We start from the raw sequence: 16,302 nt of genomic DNA, 5'->3' as shown, positions 1-16,302 counted from the left end.
TATAATCACATAAATATTAAATCTGAAAAATGATCTGGTTAGTTATCACAGGAAGTGAAAACCACCTTATCCCCTTGACCATATAAAATAAAGACTATTGTTTTTGATGACTTTATTTTAAAATACCATTTTACAGAGCTTGTACATATTAAGTTTCAGGTTTTCATAATTTTCACAATTTGCTGTATACCTACTTTTATTGAAATGCATTTCTTCTGTAAAATGAGTTACCTGTATCATACACCATTTGCGGGGAGTATATCTCGGTACAAACTCCACGGAAGGGTAGCTCAGCAGTTCTACTTCTTAGGGTTTTTCTACAGATACATATGCACATGTGGAAAGTAAGGGAAGTGACAAATATACAAGAGTATTCATCACAGCAGGATTTCTAATAGCAAGAAAATGAAGGAAGTAGTGTTCTTCAACGGGACTGTAAAATAACTTAAGACACGTCATACCATGACATACTATGCAGCTTTTGAAAGGACAAGGAAGACCTTTATGCACTGTAATGGAACATTTTTTAGAATACAAGAAGTTTAAAAGGCAAGGTAGTAAACTATATAGTATGTTGCCATTTCAGTCAAAAGGGGCCAATATTATATAATATATATAATACTTCTGGAAAGATAATAGAAATTAGAATAACAGTGTGTGCTTCTTGAGAGGGAGTGTCAGGGAACAGGGATGGAAAGGAGACCCCTTTTTTTTAATCACATACTAGTGTAATGATGTAATAAAAAAGAGGGGGAAGTATAAAAATTAGAGGAAGGTACCTATAATAAAAAACAGCCTATTTCTTTTACTAGTAGTGGACTTCACTTATTCAAGTATTTCCTTAGTGCCTCCTATGCCTCCGGCACTGTGGTAGATTCCAACAGTGAAAAAGGGACAAAAATCCCAGCCCTCCTGTGTTGAGGAGAGTGGTGGGTTGCAGACAATAAGTAAATAAATGAAAAGATAAGTAAAATAGTATATTAGATCATAAGTATTATGAAGAAAAAATCAAGCTAGGAATGGGATAGTGACTGCTGCAGGAGATAAGAGGAAGAGGAGGTGAGGCATTTTTTAATAAGGTGGCCTTTGAGCAAATCCTGGAAGGTGAAGCAGCAAATCATGTGGCCAGGTAGGGATGGAGCCTTCTAGGCAGTGGGATCCGCGTGTGTAAAGGTGTGATGAGGCAGGAGTGTGCCTGGAGTATTTAAAGAACAGCCAAGGACTGATGTTCTTCAAGGGGCAAACAAGGGGTGAGTTGTTAGAGGGTTTCAAACAGGAGTGACCAGATCTGTGTTCAAAGGATCATTGTGGTCACTTGGTTGAAAATAGACTGTAGTGGGGCCAGCAGAAGCAGGGGAGCCAGGTAGTGGGCCACAGCAGTATCCCGGGTGAGAGTTGGTGGTGACAGTGGAGGTGATCAGAAGTGATCGCGTTCTCTATGTATTTTAAGGTCAAGCCTGCAGAGTTGGTTGATGGACTGGATATGGAGTCAAGGATGACTCCAAGGTTTTTGGCCTGAACACCTGATGGATGGAGTTATATGAGGAAGATGCAGGTGGAGCAGGCGGGGAGGCAGAGCTGGGAGTTGAGCTGTTTTGGACACCCCACCTAAATGGAGCTGTCATCAGGGCAGGTGGCTGTGTGATCTGGAGCTGAGGAGGAGTGTTTCTTAAAGTTATAGTGAAGTGTGTTTCCTGAGGGGTCAGCAAGATGATGACGGAACTTTTTCCTTCAAGTTGCAGTGACGCTTTTTAGACAGTGATAGAAATAACAGTTAACACTTACAGGATACTTACTATCTGTGAGGCCTGGTTCTCAGGTCATAATATAAATGAACTCATTTAATCTTTACAACAGATCCTGGTGGGATAGGGAAAATTATCCCCATTTTTACAGGTAAAGAAACTGAGGAAGAGAGGTTAGAGACCTTGCCAGAGATTTCATAGCTAGTAAGTGGCAAAGCTAGAATTTGTAAGCAGACAGCCTAACTCAAGTCCATGGCCCCCTCCATGGTGTTGTCTTTGCAGCTCAATGTTCTTTTGTTTTCATAAGAGCAAGCTACGGTAGCCCTTTGATGTTTTCAGAGTTGACTAAAATAAGATTCTGTGTTACTAAAAGAAATCTATTTTTAAATTGCCTATATTCAATAAAGTATCAACACTTAAATGTGCAAAGTTCCTATTAGTATCTATAATATTAAGACATTTTGATTGTAAATTTCATGTTTTGATAGCTTAATGTTGCTCATTGTTTAGGTCAATAGAATTTTAAAGGTTGCCAAACCCAATTTTGTGGTTATGAAGTTACTGGCAGGAGGACACAAAAAGGAATCTAAGGTAAGTTAAGTACATTGTGGGGAAAATAAATGGTCCTAAATTATCATAGAACTTCACTTTTTTCAATAAGTTGTTTCATTCCAAAAAAAATTAAGCACTCAAAAGGATCAGAAGCAGGAAAAAGAAAATAGACTAGAGCTTGCCCTTTTGACTTGAAACATAGGTTCTCTTAACTTAAAATTTCAAAAGTCTGCCTTTTCATTCCCCTATTCCCACTCTGCAAATTTACTGGATGACTTGGGATAAAATAAAAAAAAAAGAAAATGTGTATACATACATATATGGGAGAGGTATTTAAAAAGTCTTTAGAAATGGATGCTTCCTTGGTAATATTTTATCATCAGTGCTATGTAAATATTCAACACAGAGGTTCTGCATCTCGTTGGAAGCCAACCACTGAAGCATTTGCGGTGGCATCTGCCCATTATATGTACTGCTGTTTGTTTACTCCCATTGTTTTTCTATCTCCTCTCCTGCCTGGCTTTTCCAGTGACTCTCATGTAATTGCTCAGTACTATCAGTGACGCTGGAACTAAAAAATTTGCTGACCCATGACTTTTTCCTGTATTTTAAGTCCATTTTCCTTTAACTATTCTCTAAAGATAGAGGGTCAGCTTGTTTTCTAGTGATCTTCATAAACCCAGGTTAGTTTCTTAGTTTTTTGCTATTTAACCAGCTTTTTAAAAATCTCCCTTGTACTGCCTTGTCTTTAAAAATACTCTAAAAAATAATTTAAAAAATAATCTTTGTTTACTGTCTAAATATTTGTTAGGTACATTTGACTTTCTGATTTTTCTTTACAGGTTCCTCCTGAATTTGATTTCTCTGCTCACAAATATTTTCCTGTTGTGAAACTTGTTTGAGACTGACAGGTGACCATAAAGGGGTAAAATCTACTTTCAGATTCTACTTTTTAGGACCCACCCATCAGTCTTACCATATAACATGAAGTGAAATGGATTTCTTGGATAACCACCCATTATAAGGAATTCTTTTAATTTGACAGCCTTATATGATGTGAATGAAAACTGCTGTTTTAAAGTGGTTTATTATGTCCGTGGATGAAACTGATGTTGTTGAATGCATTGATGAACGTTATATGGTCTTATTACAGATTTAATCATAAATCATTTTTTATGAATGACTGAGTGAAAATAGTGTTTGTAAAGGTAAATAAATTTGACCAAAATGTATTACTGGAGATAAAAAAAATAGTACTTTGTTGGTACATGTTAAGAGCTGAAGGTGTTTACTCTTTAACATTTGAGTAATTGAAACAACTTACCTAAAGGATGTTTCAAATCAAGTGATTTAGGCAGAATACATTTGAACGGGGCCTAGTCTAAGCTATGTAGGGAGGCTATTATATGGGCATTATGATTCCATGTCATGACATTAAATTATATACCTGTAAGAATGTAGATGTTTTTAAAAATGTCCTTAACTATTACTTTGGTACTTTTAAAAGATTAAAGTTTAGGCCAAGCCCCTTAAAAGTACTTAGCACTTTCAGTTGTAATTTAAATAGTTGTTTCTATCTTCCCAACTGTAGTATAAGCTTGAGGAAAGTGACAATCTTTCTAGAACCTGCTCATTCAATTAATGGAATATGGAATTTTTAAATGTGGCATTGAGCTATTCTGGGGTAAAGTGAGAAGGTAAAAAAGGTCACTAGGGCAATAGGTTGACTGCCTTTTTTCAGTAAAAGAAACACTGATGGTGGGAACCGGATGGATAGAAGGGCAGAGAAATTTGGAGTAGCAAGTTGGAGTCTGGTCCTTGCACTTAAACAGTTTGCTTCAGCAGGTAAAAGTTGATTCATTTGTCGGTTATTTACAAATCAATCCAAGCACACAAGTTGGTATATCTGATACATCCAAATCATAAGGAGAGTAGGGAATCAGAACTGGTTGCTTTTGCTTACAATAAGGAGCCATAAAATAAAACTTGAGATGACTGAATATTTGTGTCATCCTACAGCTGCCCAAAGAGTTTTAAAATTGATTTAAGAGATGAAATGACCTGAGATACTGAACCAGAAAGATTATAAGGTTTTTTTCCTGTAATCCTCTGCTAATAATGCCTTCCATTTAAGAAGAGAATTTATCTGCTTTTGGAGGATCATGTAAAGTTATTGCACAACTCTGAAACCTTCTGTCTACAATTCAAACATTAAGCCAAGCTTAAAGGAAGGTGTTGTACTTTGTTTTGATCACAGATATATCATCTGTTGAGTTCTAGAATAATTTTGTAATGAGCCTATCTCAAAAACCAGAGCAAGATTGTCCTTTACAGGAAAACAAACAAAAAAACAACCCTGTCAGTTGTAGGCTGCTGGTTGAAATCACAGAACTACTTTTTCAAATGGTACAAAAATGTTAAATGTTGATAATACAGCAGATTTTTTGGAGAGAGAGTGAAAATGTTGAGGTGACTATTTAAATGTGAACTTAAATTCTAGATAAAGGCAGATGTGGCACATCACCCTGGAGGTTCCATCACTGTCATTCACTAGTTTTCAGAGACATTTTAGTAAGAAGCAAGCTACCAACACAGACTCTGGCTTACCTCTTACAGCCAAGTGGGTTTTCATCTTAATTCCCATGTGTTTAACATTCATACAAAAAGCCATCTATTCATTTAAATGTTTCTAACAGGCAACTTTCAATTAATATGAAAAGTAGGTTATCTAGGCCATCTCTGATCAATCACAATCATTTATTTGGACTTAAGTGTAAAATATTTACTAAGCACCCAGCATAGTACTAGAATCTCTAGGGGTGTAAATTATATTGGCAACTTATGTTCAATGTCACTCAGTTCAGGAGTAAGAACAGAAAATAAGCATTTGTCTCAATTGATTAGGGCCTTGGTTTGTAAAACCCATTATATGAAGTGTATAGTTTAAAGATAATATCAAAAGCCAGTTAACTTTTCCCAGAGATGCACACCAGTGAGATTAAAGCCTTTCAGTTGTGTGTGTTTTAAGTGCATGGGAAGATACGTATTTTAGAATAATCTTTCAGTGTATACATTATCAGAATTTTACAAACCAGTTTTTAAGGAACAGTGGCTTAGTACACTTTAAGAAAGTGTTGCTCTCTGAGCTGAGAAATAGCATACAAACAAACATTTAAATACACAATCAAAATAAACTTTTCCCAACTTTCAGGCACTAATGAACATTTTCAACATCTAAGCTAATATGTGCAAAAAGGAAGTTAATATAACCCAGTTAATAGAACCTCTGCCATTAAAAAAATTTTTCTAAAATCCATTTCAAAGACAAGTGTTAGAATAACTATTTGTAGTTAATAATCTTTTAGGCTAAAACATAATGGTAGTAAAACTAACCACCAGGACCATGAATTCACAATTTTCTTCACCATGCCAGGTTCTATGAATGGATAACCAGCAATTACCAATTAAAACAATCATGCTAATTATCTAGTTATTTAATGACAACATACTGACTTAACAGGGAGAGGGGGAGAGGTTTATTTCTCAAGCTTCATCACACAAAAGTACACACTAGGTGTGTGCTGTGATTAGATTCCTCGGGAAATCTAAGTCTAATCCAAGGTTGCTTAGAATCTCCACCTGCAGTCTGATCTGCAGGAGAAAAGATCAAACGATTCATCTTTCCTGCCCACACACCATTTGAGAATAGAGAGGACAGGTGTCAATTAGTTGATGCCAATTAGAGATTAGAATAGCTGCTGATTTAATTTGGATGCTTATTACACAGGTGTGTGTTTAGTTTTTTAACAGCCATAATACCTCTAAATTGTGCTTCGGGCTAGGTGCTTGTGATCCCACAGGAAGCCAGTAATAATAAAGCATGACTGCCTGGAGAAACCACGCAGGGCACACCCCCTAAAGCAGTGGTTCTCAACCTTGGCTGCACATTAGAATCACCTGGGAATCTTTTTAAAATCCTGATTTCTGGGCCTCATCCTCTGGAAATTCTGTTTCTTTGTTATGGGGTGGGGCCACAACATTAGTAACAAAGAAACAATTTCCGGAGGTTGAGGCCCAGAAATCAGGATTTTAAAAAGATTTCCAGGTGATTCTAATGTGCAGCCAAGGTTGAGAACCACTGCCCTAAAGGAATGGCCTTGATGCCTCTGTAAATGAAGATGAAATCATCACGGGTTACTTTTTATTTATATTGATATCTCGCCTCCACAACTTAAAAGCTGGTTCTTTAGCGATCAAACGAGATGAAAGGAAAACTGAAAGTTTTAAAAGCTGGACTAACAGTATTTCATTTCTCAGCAACTCTGTGCACACTAACTAAACATGAGATGAATTAACTATTTGGGAAATCAAGCCTAAGACTAAGGGAGGTGGGACAAGGACTTAGATAAAATCTTATAGAGCTACTTTTATACTCTTAGATGCCTTTTCTGGGTGGAAAAGTTCAGTCTTAGCAATTAGGTAAAAGGGAATTATACATGAAGAACATCCAAGTTGTAGAGCTTAACCTGAAGGCAAAGCAGGTGCTGCCTCAGTGACTGCCAGGGACACAGCTAGTCACCCTGGGTGTGAGGCCAGGTTATGCTCCAACTCCTCTGGGCCAGTTCCCTCTCAAAACAAGGGAGTCCCACCAAATGACCCAAGGAGACTGCATCTCAGTCCTGTAACTCCAGATATATTTTAGTGCGCGCACCACCCACTTAACTGCTTAGAGAGCTCATTGAAAGCCATCGGTGTGGTTCTGCCAGTTATTCACAAGTGGCAAAAGCCTATTTTCCTGAAATATTAAGGATCAACTAAAACCAAAACTATTATCAATGTAAATTATGATCAGTCATTTTCAAATGAACATTAACTTTTGATTTTTAAATCAGTTTTGATAGGCATTTACCACAAGCTAAATATGTAAACTATGACACAATGCCATTTCTCTTCCCTTTCTAATATTTCCCAACTTAAAACAGTATATTGTTCAACACCAACTTTCTCTTTTCCTCCAGCAAAGTAGGCAGTTTGTCCAACAAACCCTCCCCATGGTGCTGTATCGCCCTCAGGCACCCGGGTCACCTCTGCTCTGGCCCCTGTTGTGTCAAGTCTAATCCACTCATAGCTTTTTTTGGTGATGCCCACTCATTACAGAAGATCCTGCTTTGCCTACAAACATTAGCAAAGTAAGTAAAGATCACCAGTTTTCACATTAGAAGCCACTTAACATTAACAACAAGGGCTATTATACAAGTGGTCGTTAAAAATTCTCCCACAAACACCTTGGTGTTTAAACGTGTTTACAATGCTGTCAGTAGTGTTAGTAGTCAGTGCGCCAGGCCTCTGAGTGTCAGAACCAGGAATGAGCACAGGAGAGCAGAAACCCGTAATCCAGTGCTGACCAGGAAGAACAGAAATGACAGGCTGGTGCCCTCCCTTGCCACCGCATTTGGAGAAGAGAATAACTCCAGAAGGAACCAAGAAGAGATGGGGTGTTTTTGTTTTTTTTTACGTGCAGCAGGCCTCTCCTTCGCACCAGAAGATGGACTCTTCCTGTGGATTTTATTTTAAACACAGGTAGATCCAGGATGGTAAGTGCCACTGTCGCTATCCTGGAGAAGTTGTGTTCTATTTTTGGTGTTGATCTTCTCATGAAATACCTATTAGCCAACACATGTTAACATCTTTAATATAGGTGCTTCAAAAGTAACCCCCAGTGACATACTAAAATTCCACAACAATCATCTTTAGGTCTATATGTTACTTAGTAAATTTCACAGTATTCAATCCCTTGCGAATATTTTGTAGTTATCGCTGTTCAGTCCTGACATGAAATGAAGTGATTCCAGTTTGATTGCGGGTTTCCTCTTTTCATGCTGATCAAGTAAACTTATCGTCTCTTTTCTGATTTTCTGCATTAAGAACTAAAAAGGAAAAAAAAACACACCATAATATTCTAGTATTAAATGTTTTCAGAAACCAGCCCGGCAGGTCCCACTAACATAAATATTTAGAAACTGTCATAAAGACTATCTCCCATAGCAACACTGCAATGGGGAATTGCACTCATAGGACAAGATAGCAAACGAGACCACTTGTTTGGCCAACAGGGGCCATGGAACGAAGCTCAAACATCTGAAAAATCCGTATTTGAAATGGTAAATTATGTCCCGTGTCCTATAAAATGTACTCTCAGAAGAATTTTGATGCTATCACAATCCTCATGAACACCTCTGTCAGTGCACCTGCAACAGGAAGCACATGCCTCCTAAGAGCCACTGGCAGCTTTGGTCAGCTCTCCCCTTTCAGAATGGGAATGGACTGTGGCTTCCATTTTCCTTACTCTGTCCTTGGAACACATGGACAACATCAAAAGACATGTCACAAATAAGACCTAAGACCCATACCTGATTTACAACTACTGCACAGAAATGGCTGACTTAGAAGAACCCCAGTGAATTAATAAAGGCACTGAGCATCAATTGCTGCTGGTATCACAAAAAGAGAGACACCAGACATTACATTCCTCCTGGTGAAAGAACATAACACTGTCATCTTACCAAAGGCTTGACCAGAACCTGAGTCTTATCAAGACTCTGGTTTGCAGGAGGTAAAAAGAACAACATAGTAAACTGCACTATCCAGACTGCGGAAAACTCCAAGTCAACTGGCTTTGGCTCTTTAACAGACTACAAAGAAGAAAAGGGGAAGGAGCCCCAGGGACTTACTGGTTAAAGAACATATTAAATTTAGGAAAATAGGCAAGACTAAACTATGGTGTCCAGGGATGCCCACCTGGGTGATAAACCCACAAAGAAATGTAAGAAAATGCCTACTAGATGGGTCAGGAGAGGGGTTGCTACTACAGGGAGGGAAGGTGCTGGGCCTGGGGCAGGGCATAGGGAGGGGCTTCTAGCGAGTGGGCCACATTCTGTTTCTTGACAGGGTGGAGGGTGGTTACAAGGTGTTCATCTTCTAAAAACTCCTTTGCGTTGTGTGGTTTTTCTGAATCTGTTTTACTTCCTAACAGGAAAATTTTGTAAGCCTACTAAATGAAAACACAGGTAAATTCCTTCCAACTCCCAGAGGCAATAAAAGATAGAAAAATTGTAGAAACTTGTGCATGGCAAAATACACCAGAGGCAAAATCAAGACAAACTGGGAGAAGGTATCTGCAACTTCACAGATAAGGAGCAATGTCTCCAGCACATAAAGAGTCTTAAAAACAGAATTAAAACACCAAGAATCTGAAAAAATAAAAATTTAAAAGGAAATCATAAGTTCATAATGATACTAAAACCAATCAATGTGTGAGTGTATGAGTGTGTGTCGGGGTAGGGAGGTCCCTAAAGAATGGGAGCTAGTCCTGGCTGGGTGGCTCAGGTGGTTAGAGCATCGTCCTGTACACCAAAAGGTTCAGTTCCCATTCAGGGCACATACCTAGGTTGTGGGTTTGATCCCCAGCTGAAGCATGTGGAAGAGGCAACCAATTGATATTTCTCTCTGACATCAATGTTTCTCTCCATTCCTCTCTAAATCAATTTTAAACATTAGAAAAAAACAACAACATGACAGCTAATACCTGTGAAGGTGACAGGATCAGAAAAGTCACCATTAGACAAGGGGTTCCAATGGATGGTAAGCCAAACCATTGCAAAGGACCCCTGCCCCCATGGGGATGGAATGTGCAATATGATGGAAGTGATTAACAGTGCCTTATGATACGTATGAAAGTTGTTAACAGCGTGGATCCTAAGTATTCTCATCACAAGGGAAAAAATATACTTTGTATCCCTATGAGACGATGGATGTGAATTCAACTTACTGTAGTAATCATTCCTCGATATACATAAGTCAACTCATTATGCTGTACAACCTAACACACAGTTGTATGTCAATTCTATCTCAAAAATGGAAAAAGGGGTCCCATTCTAGATGACATATTAGTTATATGGAAAGTGGACTTTGGCAAGGGGGAGATCTGGTGCGCACTGCCTTCACCAAGCCACCAGCCTGCCATCCGTGCCTCCTGGTGGGGCGCAAGAGGAACGCAAGGCAGCTGCAAAAACGCCCAACCTGAATCCAATCACAGCAAAACGGACACACCCAGACCTGATCCATCCCACTGGCCTGGACTCTCCAAAAATTCAAAATCGTAACACTACAAAACGCTACTATAAAAAGCTGCCTGAAAGCGCTGTGCACTGTAACAGGGCTTTTTGATTGGTGCTAGAGTAATCAGCGGTGACCTGGCTGTTTTGTTGGGAAATCCCTAAGTATCACTGAAGACCCATCCTCCAGCTGACTCCCGAGGGCTGGAGCCCCATGAACACGCTCCTCAGCCCTGCACCTCCCTCCTGGCCCCTAATTCGAAGGCTTCTGAAGAAAAGTCTTCAGCGAGGAATCACTTATGCTACTGCTGGGATTCGCTGTACAGCCACCTCTGTGGTGAAGGACCAGAGTAGAGCGTCACAACTGCGCCTAGAACGAGGCGACCCCACCACACAGTCATTACCATTCACGTTCCTGTCATTCCCTGCAAGGGCTGCCTGCTTGTCTGTTTCAGATTCTGCCTCGTTTTCATCCATGTTGTAGTCATCATCTCCTCCCACTTTTTGCTCGTTTCTCCCTGAAACATTAGCACAGACAGCACATAAAACAGAAACTCCATCATTTCTCTTGGTGCCACAGACACAACAGCCCAGACACTGGGTTCTTCTTCCAACCATGGTTTCACCGACAGATCTTTTTGCCACATCTCAGAACTGACAGGGACTCATGTATTTGCTGCGAGTACACATACCATGTAGGAGTTCTCTATTCACGTATTCCACTTTGACTCTGAGTCTATATAAAATGGAGGAACTAACTACCTAGCTGAACCCAAATCCCAGTTTTTTAAAGAGACAATCAACTCAAGGTTGTTTCCACTGTTTTTGGAAACAACAGGTTTCTAATTAACTAGAGGCCCGATGCACAAAATTCGTGCAAGACGCTTGGCCCTCGAAGCCCTGGCTTCATCCAGAAGGTCGTTCAGCTATCCGGTCTAATCAGCATATTATGCTTTTATTATATAAATAATAACATCTCCTTAGAGTAGCTCATTGCTCCAAAAGGAGGAAACAAAGTGACTGCTGTGAGCCAAAGGATAAAATTTCCCATCAGACCTACAGAATTCCATCATTCATCACTACATCCATCCCTGGAAAGGAAGATCAGGACACAATGCATTCCATAGACATAGTCACAGAATTTAACCTAAACATGGCATATATGTATATAGGTAAGTAAATTTTTTTAAGCACACCTGGAAAAGTCAGCTCTAGTTATATTTCTCTGCACTTGCTGCCTGACGTGAACATGAAGCACAGGCCAGTGTGCCCTGTAGCTTCATTCCACTAAGTAGATCATCACCAATGCACCTGAAAGGAAGTGCATCCTCATGCCCTGCAGTAGCTCGCCCCCTGGTGGCTGTTACACGTTGTGACCAGCTGCTCAATGGTCCAACAGCTAGCGGACAGCCACCGACTGAATCAGCCACCTGAGTTTTATTGCTTCAATTCTTGAATGGAGAACTTGTGAGGACACATTCTTCAGAAAGAGAAATTTGAGTGAAAATTAGATTTAAATGGACTCAGGATAACTTCTGTAATAAGCACATTCTCCAACTTCTGTTCCTTGGTCACTCCCAAAGCACAGGTGCCTTCTATTTAAGTGCTCCTGGCAGCTGGGATTGAAATTTTTCACATCTTTAAGAAACCAAAACCAGAAAGATGAGATTCATGTGTCCCTTTTTGGCAAACTAACTTCCTTCCCTCCTTCCTTCTCTTCTACTGTCTATCCCCCCTTCCCCCCCCCCCCCCCCCCCCCCCCCGCCCCACACGCACACCTCCCCAGGTACTAACTGGTGACTCTGGGTGCTGAAGTGCAGAGATAGACAAGGCATGTGGGCTGCCCACCAGGAGGCCTTTTACCTGATGCTTAAACACCATCAAGGTCTCCCACCTGAAAAGCCCCCTCGCTCCCTGTGAATATTATTTCTGAAAATTCCAGGTGCCAGGGAGTGTACTGCTCTTCCCTCCTGCCTCCTACTTGATAACAGATACTGAATAAGCAAAAGAACCACCAGATCATGGGCTGCTGTTTGGTAAACTTCAGGGGGGCCCTTCCCATGTCAGCAGGCAGCCCACAGAGCCTCTCACCCACCTTCCTCATCAGCATCCTGCTCCTCCTCCTGCCCATCCCGGACCACAAGCTGGTCCCGCTCAGGCTCCTCCACCTCCTGATTTTCCTGGCTCATCAGCAGGGTGGCTGGCACCTGTGGGGTTTGGCCAGGGTCTCTAGCATCTCCCATGCCTCTTCCGCCCGCATGTCTGTCTGCTTCCACAGCCTGCTCGTGGTCTGGCTCCTGTGGCAGCGCCTGGCTGTCCCTCCGAAGCGCCTCCTCGCTGATGACCTGAATGTCATTGGTTTCCTCTGTGCATAGAACAATGTTAGCTGTAACCCCCCTGGCATTTAACTTCATTAAAACAAAACCCTCGTACCACTCGATTCCCAGAGCCCCCCCAAGGACTGTGGATGGGGGAGCTGAGGACAGGTGGGGCAGCTGGGTCATGTGCTTAGTGACCTCAGCAGAAGGCTCCAGTCCTGTCAGAACTGGGGCCTGCCGTTCATCTTCAGAACCAGGAGCAAGGGAAAAGTAGTTTAGAAAAAAAATCTGGACTAAGTTATCTTGTTTACAGTGACAACCTACAGATGGGGGAAGGTGCACTGCTGGGATCATCTGACCATTGTATGTTGGAGACAAGTACTTGGGAGCCACTGACAGGTCCTAGGACTCAGCTACCACCTGTGATCCCCCAGCCCCACCCTGTCCTGAATAAAGGTGCAGCCTAGGCCTTTCTGCTCACAGAACAGGCACTTACTTTACAGGGATGAGACCAGCAAGACAGAGAAGCTCTGCGGCCCCAGTTCCAGGTGCCCAGAGACACCTGCCACCTGCAGCCCCACTATCGAGCTTGCTGACGCCTCCAGCAGCACACTCTGCCCTCCGAGTGTGTGTTCGGAGTGCAGGGCTTGAACTCCACTGTCTTTTATTTGAATGGGGCTCTGGCAGGAGTTTAAACATGTAACTAACTACCAAGCTTCACTTACCTTTCTCGCCCTCTCTCCTCAAATCCAAAGCCGCCTCAGAACTGGGGACTGGCGTCTGGGGCTCACCGTTACCGGGCACATTCCCTTTCGTTTGTGGCACCTCTGCCGGGGGCAGGCCTGTGTCCTGCAGCCTTGGCTGAGGCTCGCTGGGAGCTCGGAGCTGAAACAGGAGCACAGGACAGCCATGGTAGGGCTCTGTCACTAGAAACCTTATAACAACCCTGGGCCAACACTGAGACCCTGAGAAATGCCATCATCTACCCCGATCGTGCCCCTTCACCTGGCATAAATCAGAACATCTGAGGCCGAGTCAAGATCTCCCCGAAAGTACTTTCAATAATGGATGGAAAACTAAAATAATGGATGGACAAGTGGGCAGAAGATCAATAAGGAAAAAGAAACTAGACAGGACATCAATAGAACACTCAACCCAACCAGAATTCTTCTCAAGTGTACACTAAATATTCACCAGGACAGACAGAGGCTAGGCCACAAAATGAGCCACAACCAATCTAAAATGACTGAAATCATGCAAACTATGTTTTCCAACCACAGTGGAATGAAATTATTCATCATAGCAGAATGAAATTTGAGAAATTCACAAATAACCAATGGATCAAAGAAATCACAAGTCAAATGAGAAAGTGTTGAGAAAAATTAAAACAAAAAAAAACACACAACATACCAAACTTATGGGAGGCAGCTAAAGCAGTGCTTAGAGGGAAATGTATAGGCCTACATCAAGAAAAAGAAAGATCTCAAAAGTCAGTAACATAATCTTTCCCGGTGAACAGAATGGCACAACAGGAGCAAACTGAGCCTACTCAAGGAAAGACATCATAAAGATTAGAGAAGGAATTCATGAAATAAGAAATAGAAAAATAGAGAAAAATCAATGAAATCAAGTTAGTTCTTGAAAATATGGAAAAAATTGACAAACCTCTAGCCAGATTAACTGAGGGAAAAAAGAGAGTAGACTCAAATTACTAAAATACAAAATGAAAGGGTATAACAATACTAATCATACACAAATAAAAAGTGTTATTTATAAGGGAATACTATGAAGAACTGTTTATCAACAAGATTGATAACTTAGATGAAATAGACACGTTCCTAGAAAAACTACCAAAACTGACTCAAGAAGTAGAACATCTGAGTAGACTTATAACAAGAGATTGAATTAGTAACTTAAAAATTACACCCCTCTAACCCCCGCCCGCCCCCCTTCAACAAAAGCCCAGGCCTAAAATGGCTTCATTAGTAAATTCTACTAAACATTTAAAAAAGAAGAATACCAAATCTTCACACACTCTGCCAAAAAACAAGAGGCAGGAATACCCCCAAGTCATTTTATAGCCAGTATTACCCTAAATACCAAAGACAGTCAAAGGCATTACAAAAAAATAAAACTATAGACCAATATTCCTTATATGGGCACCAAAATCATCAACAAAATATTAGCAAGTCATATTCAACAACACATAAAAGAATTATATACCACAGCCAAGGAATTTATCTTGAGAATGCAAAGTTAGTTTAACATTTAAAACTCAACGAGTTAACTGCCACGCATCTAAAATGGAAACCATCCCCACACGCCACGATACTTTAAATTTAATTTAAAAAATCAATTTGCAATGAATATTATAAAAATAAATATATTACTCACAATTCGGGTGTTCTTGAATAGTTTCAGTTGAAAATTCTCACGAAAAATGATTTTAAAGTTGGTCTATAGGTGCTTATGGTAGGCAAATGGTAAATGTAGCCCGGCCAGTATGCTCGGTGGTTAGAGCACCAGGCTGTGCACCAAAGGGTCTCAGGTTCGATTCCCAGTCAGGGGTACATACCTGGGTTGCAGGTTTGATCCCCGGCCCGTGCAGGAGGCAACCAATCAATGGGTCTCTCTCACATCAATCAGTGTTTCTCTCTTTCCCCTTCCTCCTTCCTCCTTCCCTCCCACTCTCTAAAAATCATTCAAAAAAATATCAAGTTAGATCAATATAAAAATGAATTGTATTTCTATATACCAGCAAAAGATAATTTGAAAACGAAATTAAGAAAATAATTCCATTTATAATAGCATCAAAAAATACTTAGAAATAAATTGAACAAAAAAAGTGCAAGACTTCTGAAAATCATAAACACTGCTGAAAGAGATTTCTAAAGGACTTAAATATGTGGAAAGACATCCCTTAAATATGTTAAGACATCTGATTGAAGACTTCATGCTGCTAAGAGGGCAATACACCTCAAAATGATCTACAGATTCAATGTAACCTCTCAAAATGCCACAAGGCTTTGTTAAAGAAATTGACAAACTGATCCTAAAATTCATAGTGAAAGTCAATGGATACAGAATAGCCAAAGTAATCCTGAAAAAGAACAACAAAATTGGAGGTTACTATAAAGCTACAGTAATCAAGACTGTGTGTGAGGTACTGACAGGATAGACAATGGAATAAAAGTGAGAGTCTAGAAGTAAACCCTCGTGTTTATAGCAAACTGATTTTTGACAAGGGTGCCAAGACAATTCAGTGGGGAAGAATAGGGTTGTTTTTCTCAGTAAGTGGTGCTGACACAAGTGGATAGATAGACAATGCAAAAGACTGAAGTTGGATCCCTATCCTCACAGCAGCTACAAAGACTAAATTCACTCAACATGGAGCATAGGACTAAATGTAAGAACAAAATGTGAAGAACTATACAACTCTCAGAAGAAAACACAGGAGTAAATCTTCCTGACCTTGGGTTAGGCAAAGTATTTTTAGATATGACATCAAAAGAATAAGCAACACAAGAAATATATAAACATAATATCATCAAAAGTAAAACCATTTTGCTTCAA

The 16,302-nt window shown here is 40.4% G+C and overlaps 2 protein-coding genes across 6 annotated transcripts in view; one reads left to right on the top strand and one right to left on the bottom strand.

The window, feature by feature from the left end:
• The window catches only part of NAA35 (N-alpha-acetyltransferase 35, NatC auxiliary subunit), a 46,760-nt gene extending 43,287 nt beyond the window's left edge, over window positions 1-3,473 (top strand). For all 3 annotated transcript variants that reach the window (XM_070431405.1, XM_070431406.1, XM_070431407.1), the window contains 2 exons: window positions 2,256-2,336; window positions 3,140-3,473. In XM_070431405.1, coding sequence (XP_070287506.1) covers window positions 2,256-2,336; window positions 3,140-3,199 — 141 coding nt within the window. In that variant the 3' untranslated portion in view covers window positions 3,200-3,473. The remainder of the gene's footprint in view (window positions 1-2,255; window positions 2,337-3,139) is intronic.
• Window positions 3,474-5,037: 1,564 nt separating this feature from the next.
• GOLM1 (golgi membrane protein 1) overlaps window positions 5,038-16,302 on the bottom strand; it is a 46,013-nt gene continuing 34,748 nt past the window's right edge. For 2 of the 3 annotated variants that reach the window (XM_070431408.1, XM_070431409.1), the window contains exons 7-10: window positions 13,455-13,614; window positions 12,507-12,776; window positions 10,816-10,929; window positions 5,038-8,224 (exon numbers count right to left, since the gene is read on the bottom strand). In XM_070431408.1, coding sequence (XP_070287509.1) covers window positions 8,181-8,224; window positions 10,816-10,929; window positions 12,507-12,776; window positions 13,455-13,614 — 588 coding nt within the window. In that variant the 3' untranslated portion in view covers window positions 5,038-8,180. The remainder of the gene's footprint in view (window positions 8,225-10,815; window positions 10,930-12,506; window positions 12,777-13,454; window positions 13,615-16,302) is intronic. The other variant, XM_070431411.1, reaches the window with a different exon arrangement.

This window comes from Myotis yumanensis, unplaced genomic scaffold (genome assembly GCF_028538775.1).
Source record: "Myotis yumanensis isolate MYYU_CA2020_CCGP unplaced genomic scaffold, mMyoYum1.0.hap1 SCAF_12, whole genome shotgun sequence".
In the NCBI taxonomy this organism is placed as follows: domain Eukaryota; kingdom Metazoa; phylum Chordata; class Mammalia; order Chiroptera; family Vespertilionidae; genus Myotis; species Myotis yumanensis.
Note: the sequence above shows the minus strand (reverse complement) of the source record. Positions and strands in the feature narration are given on the sequence as shown.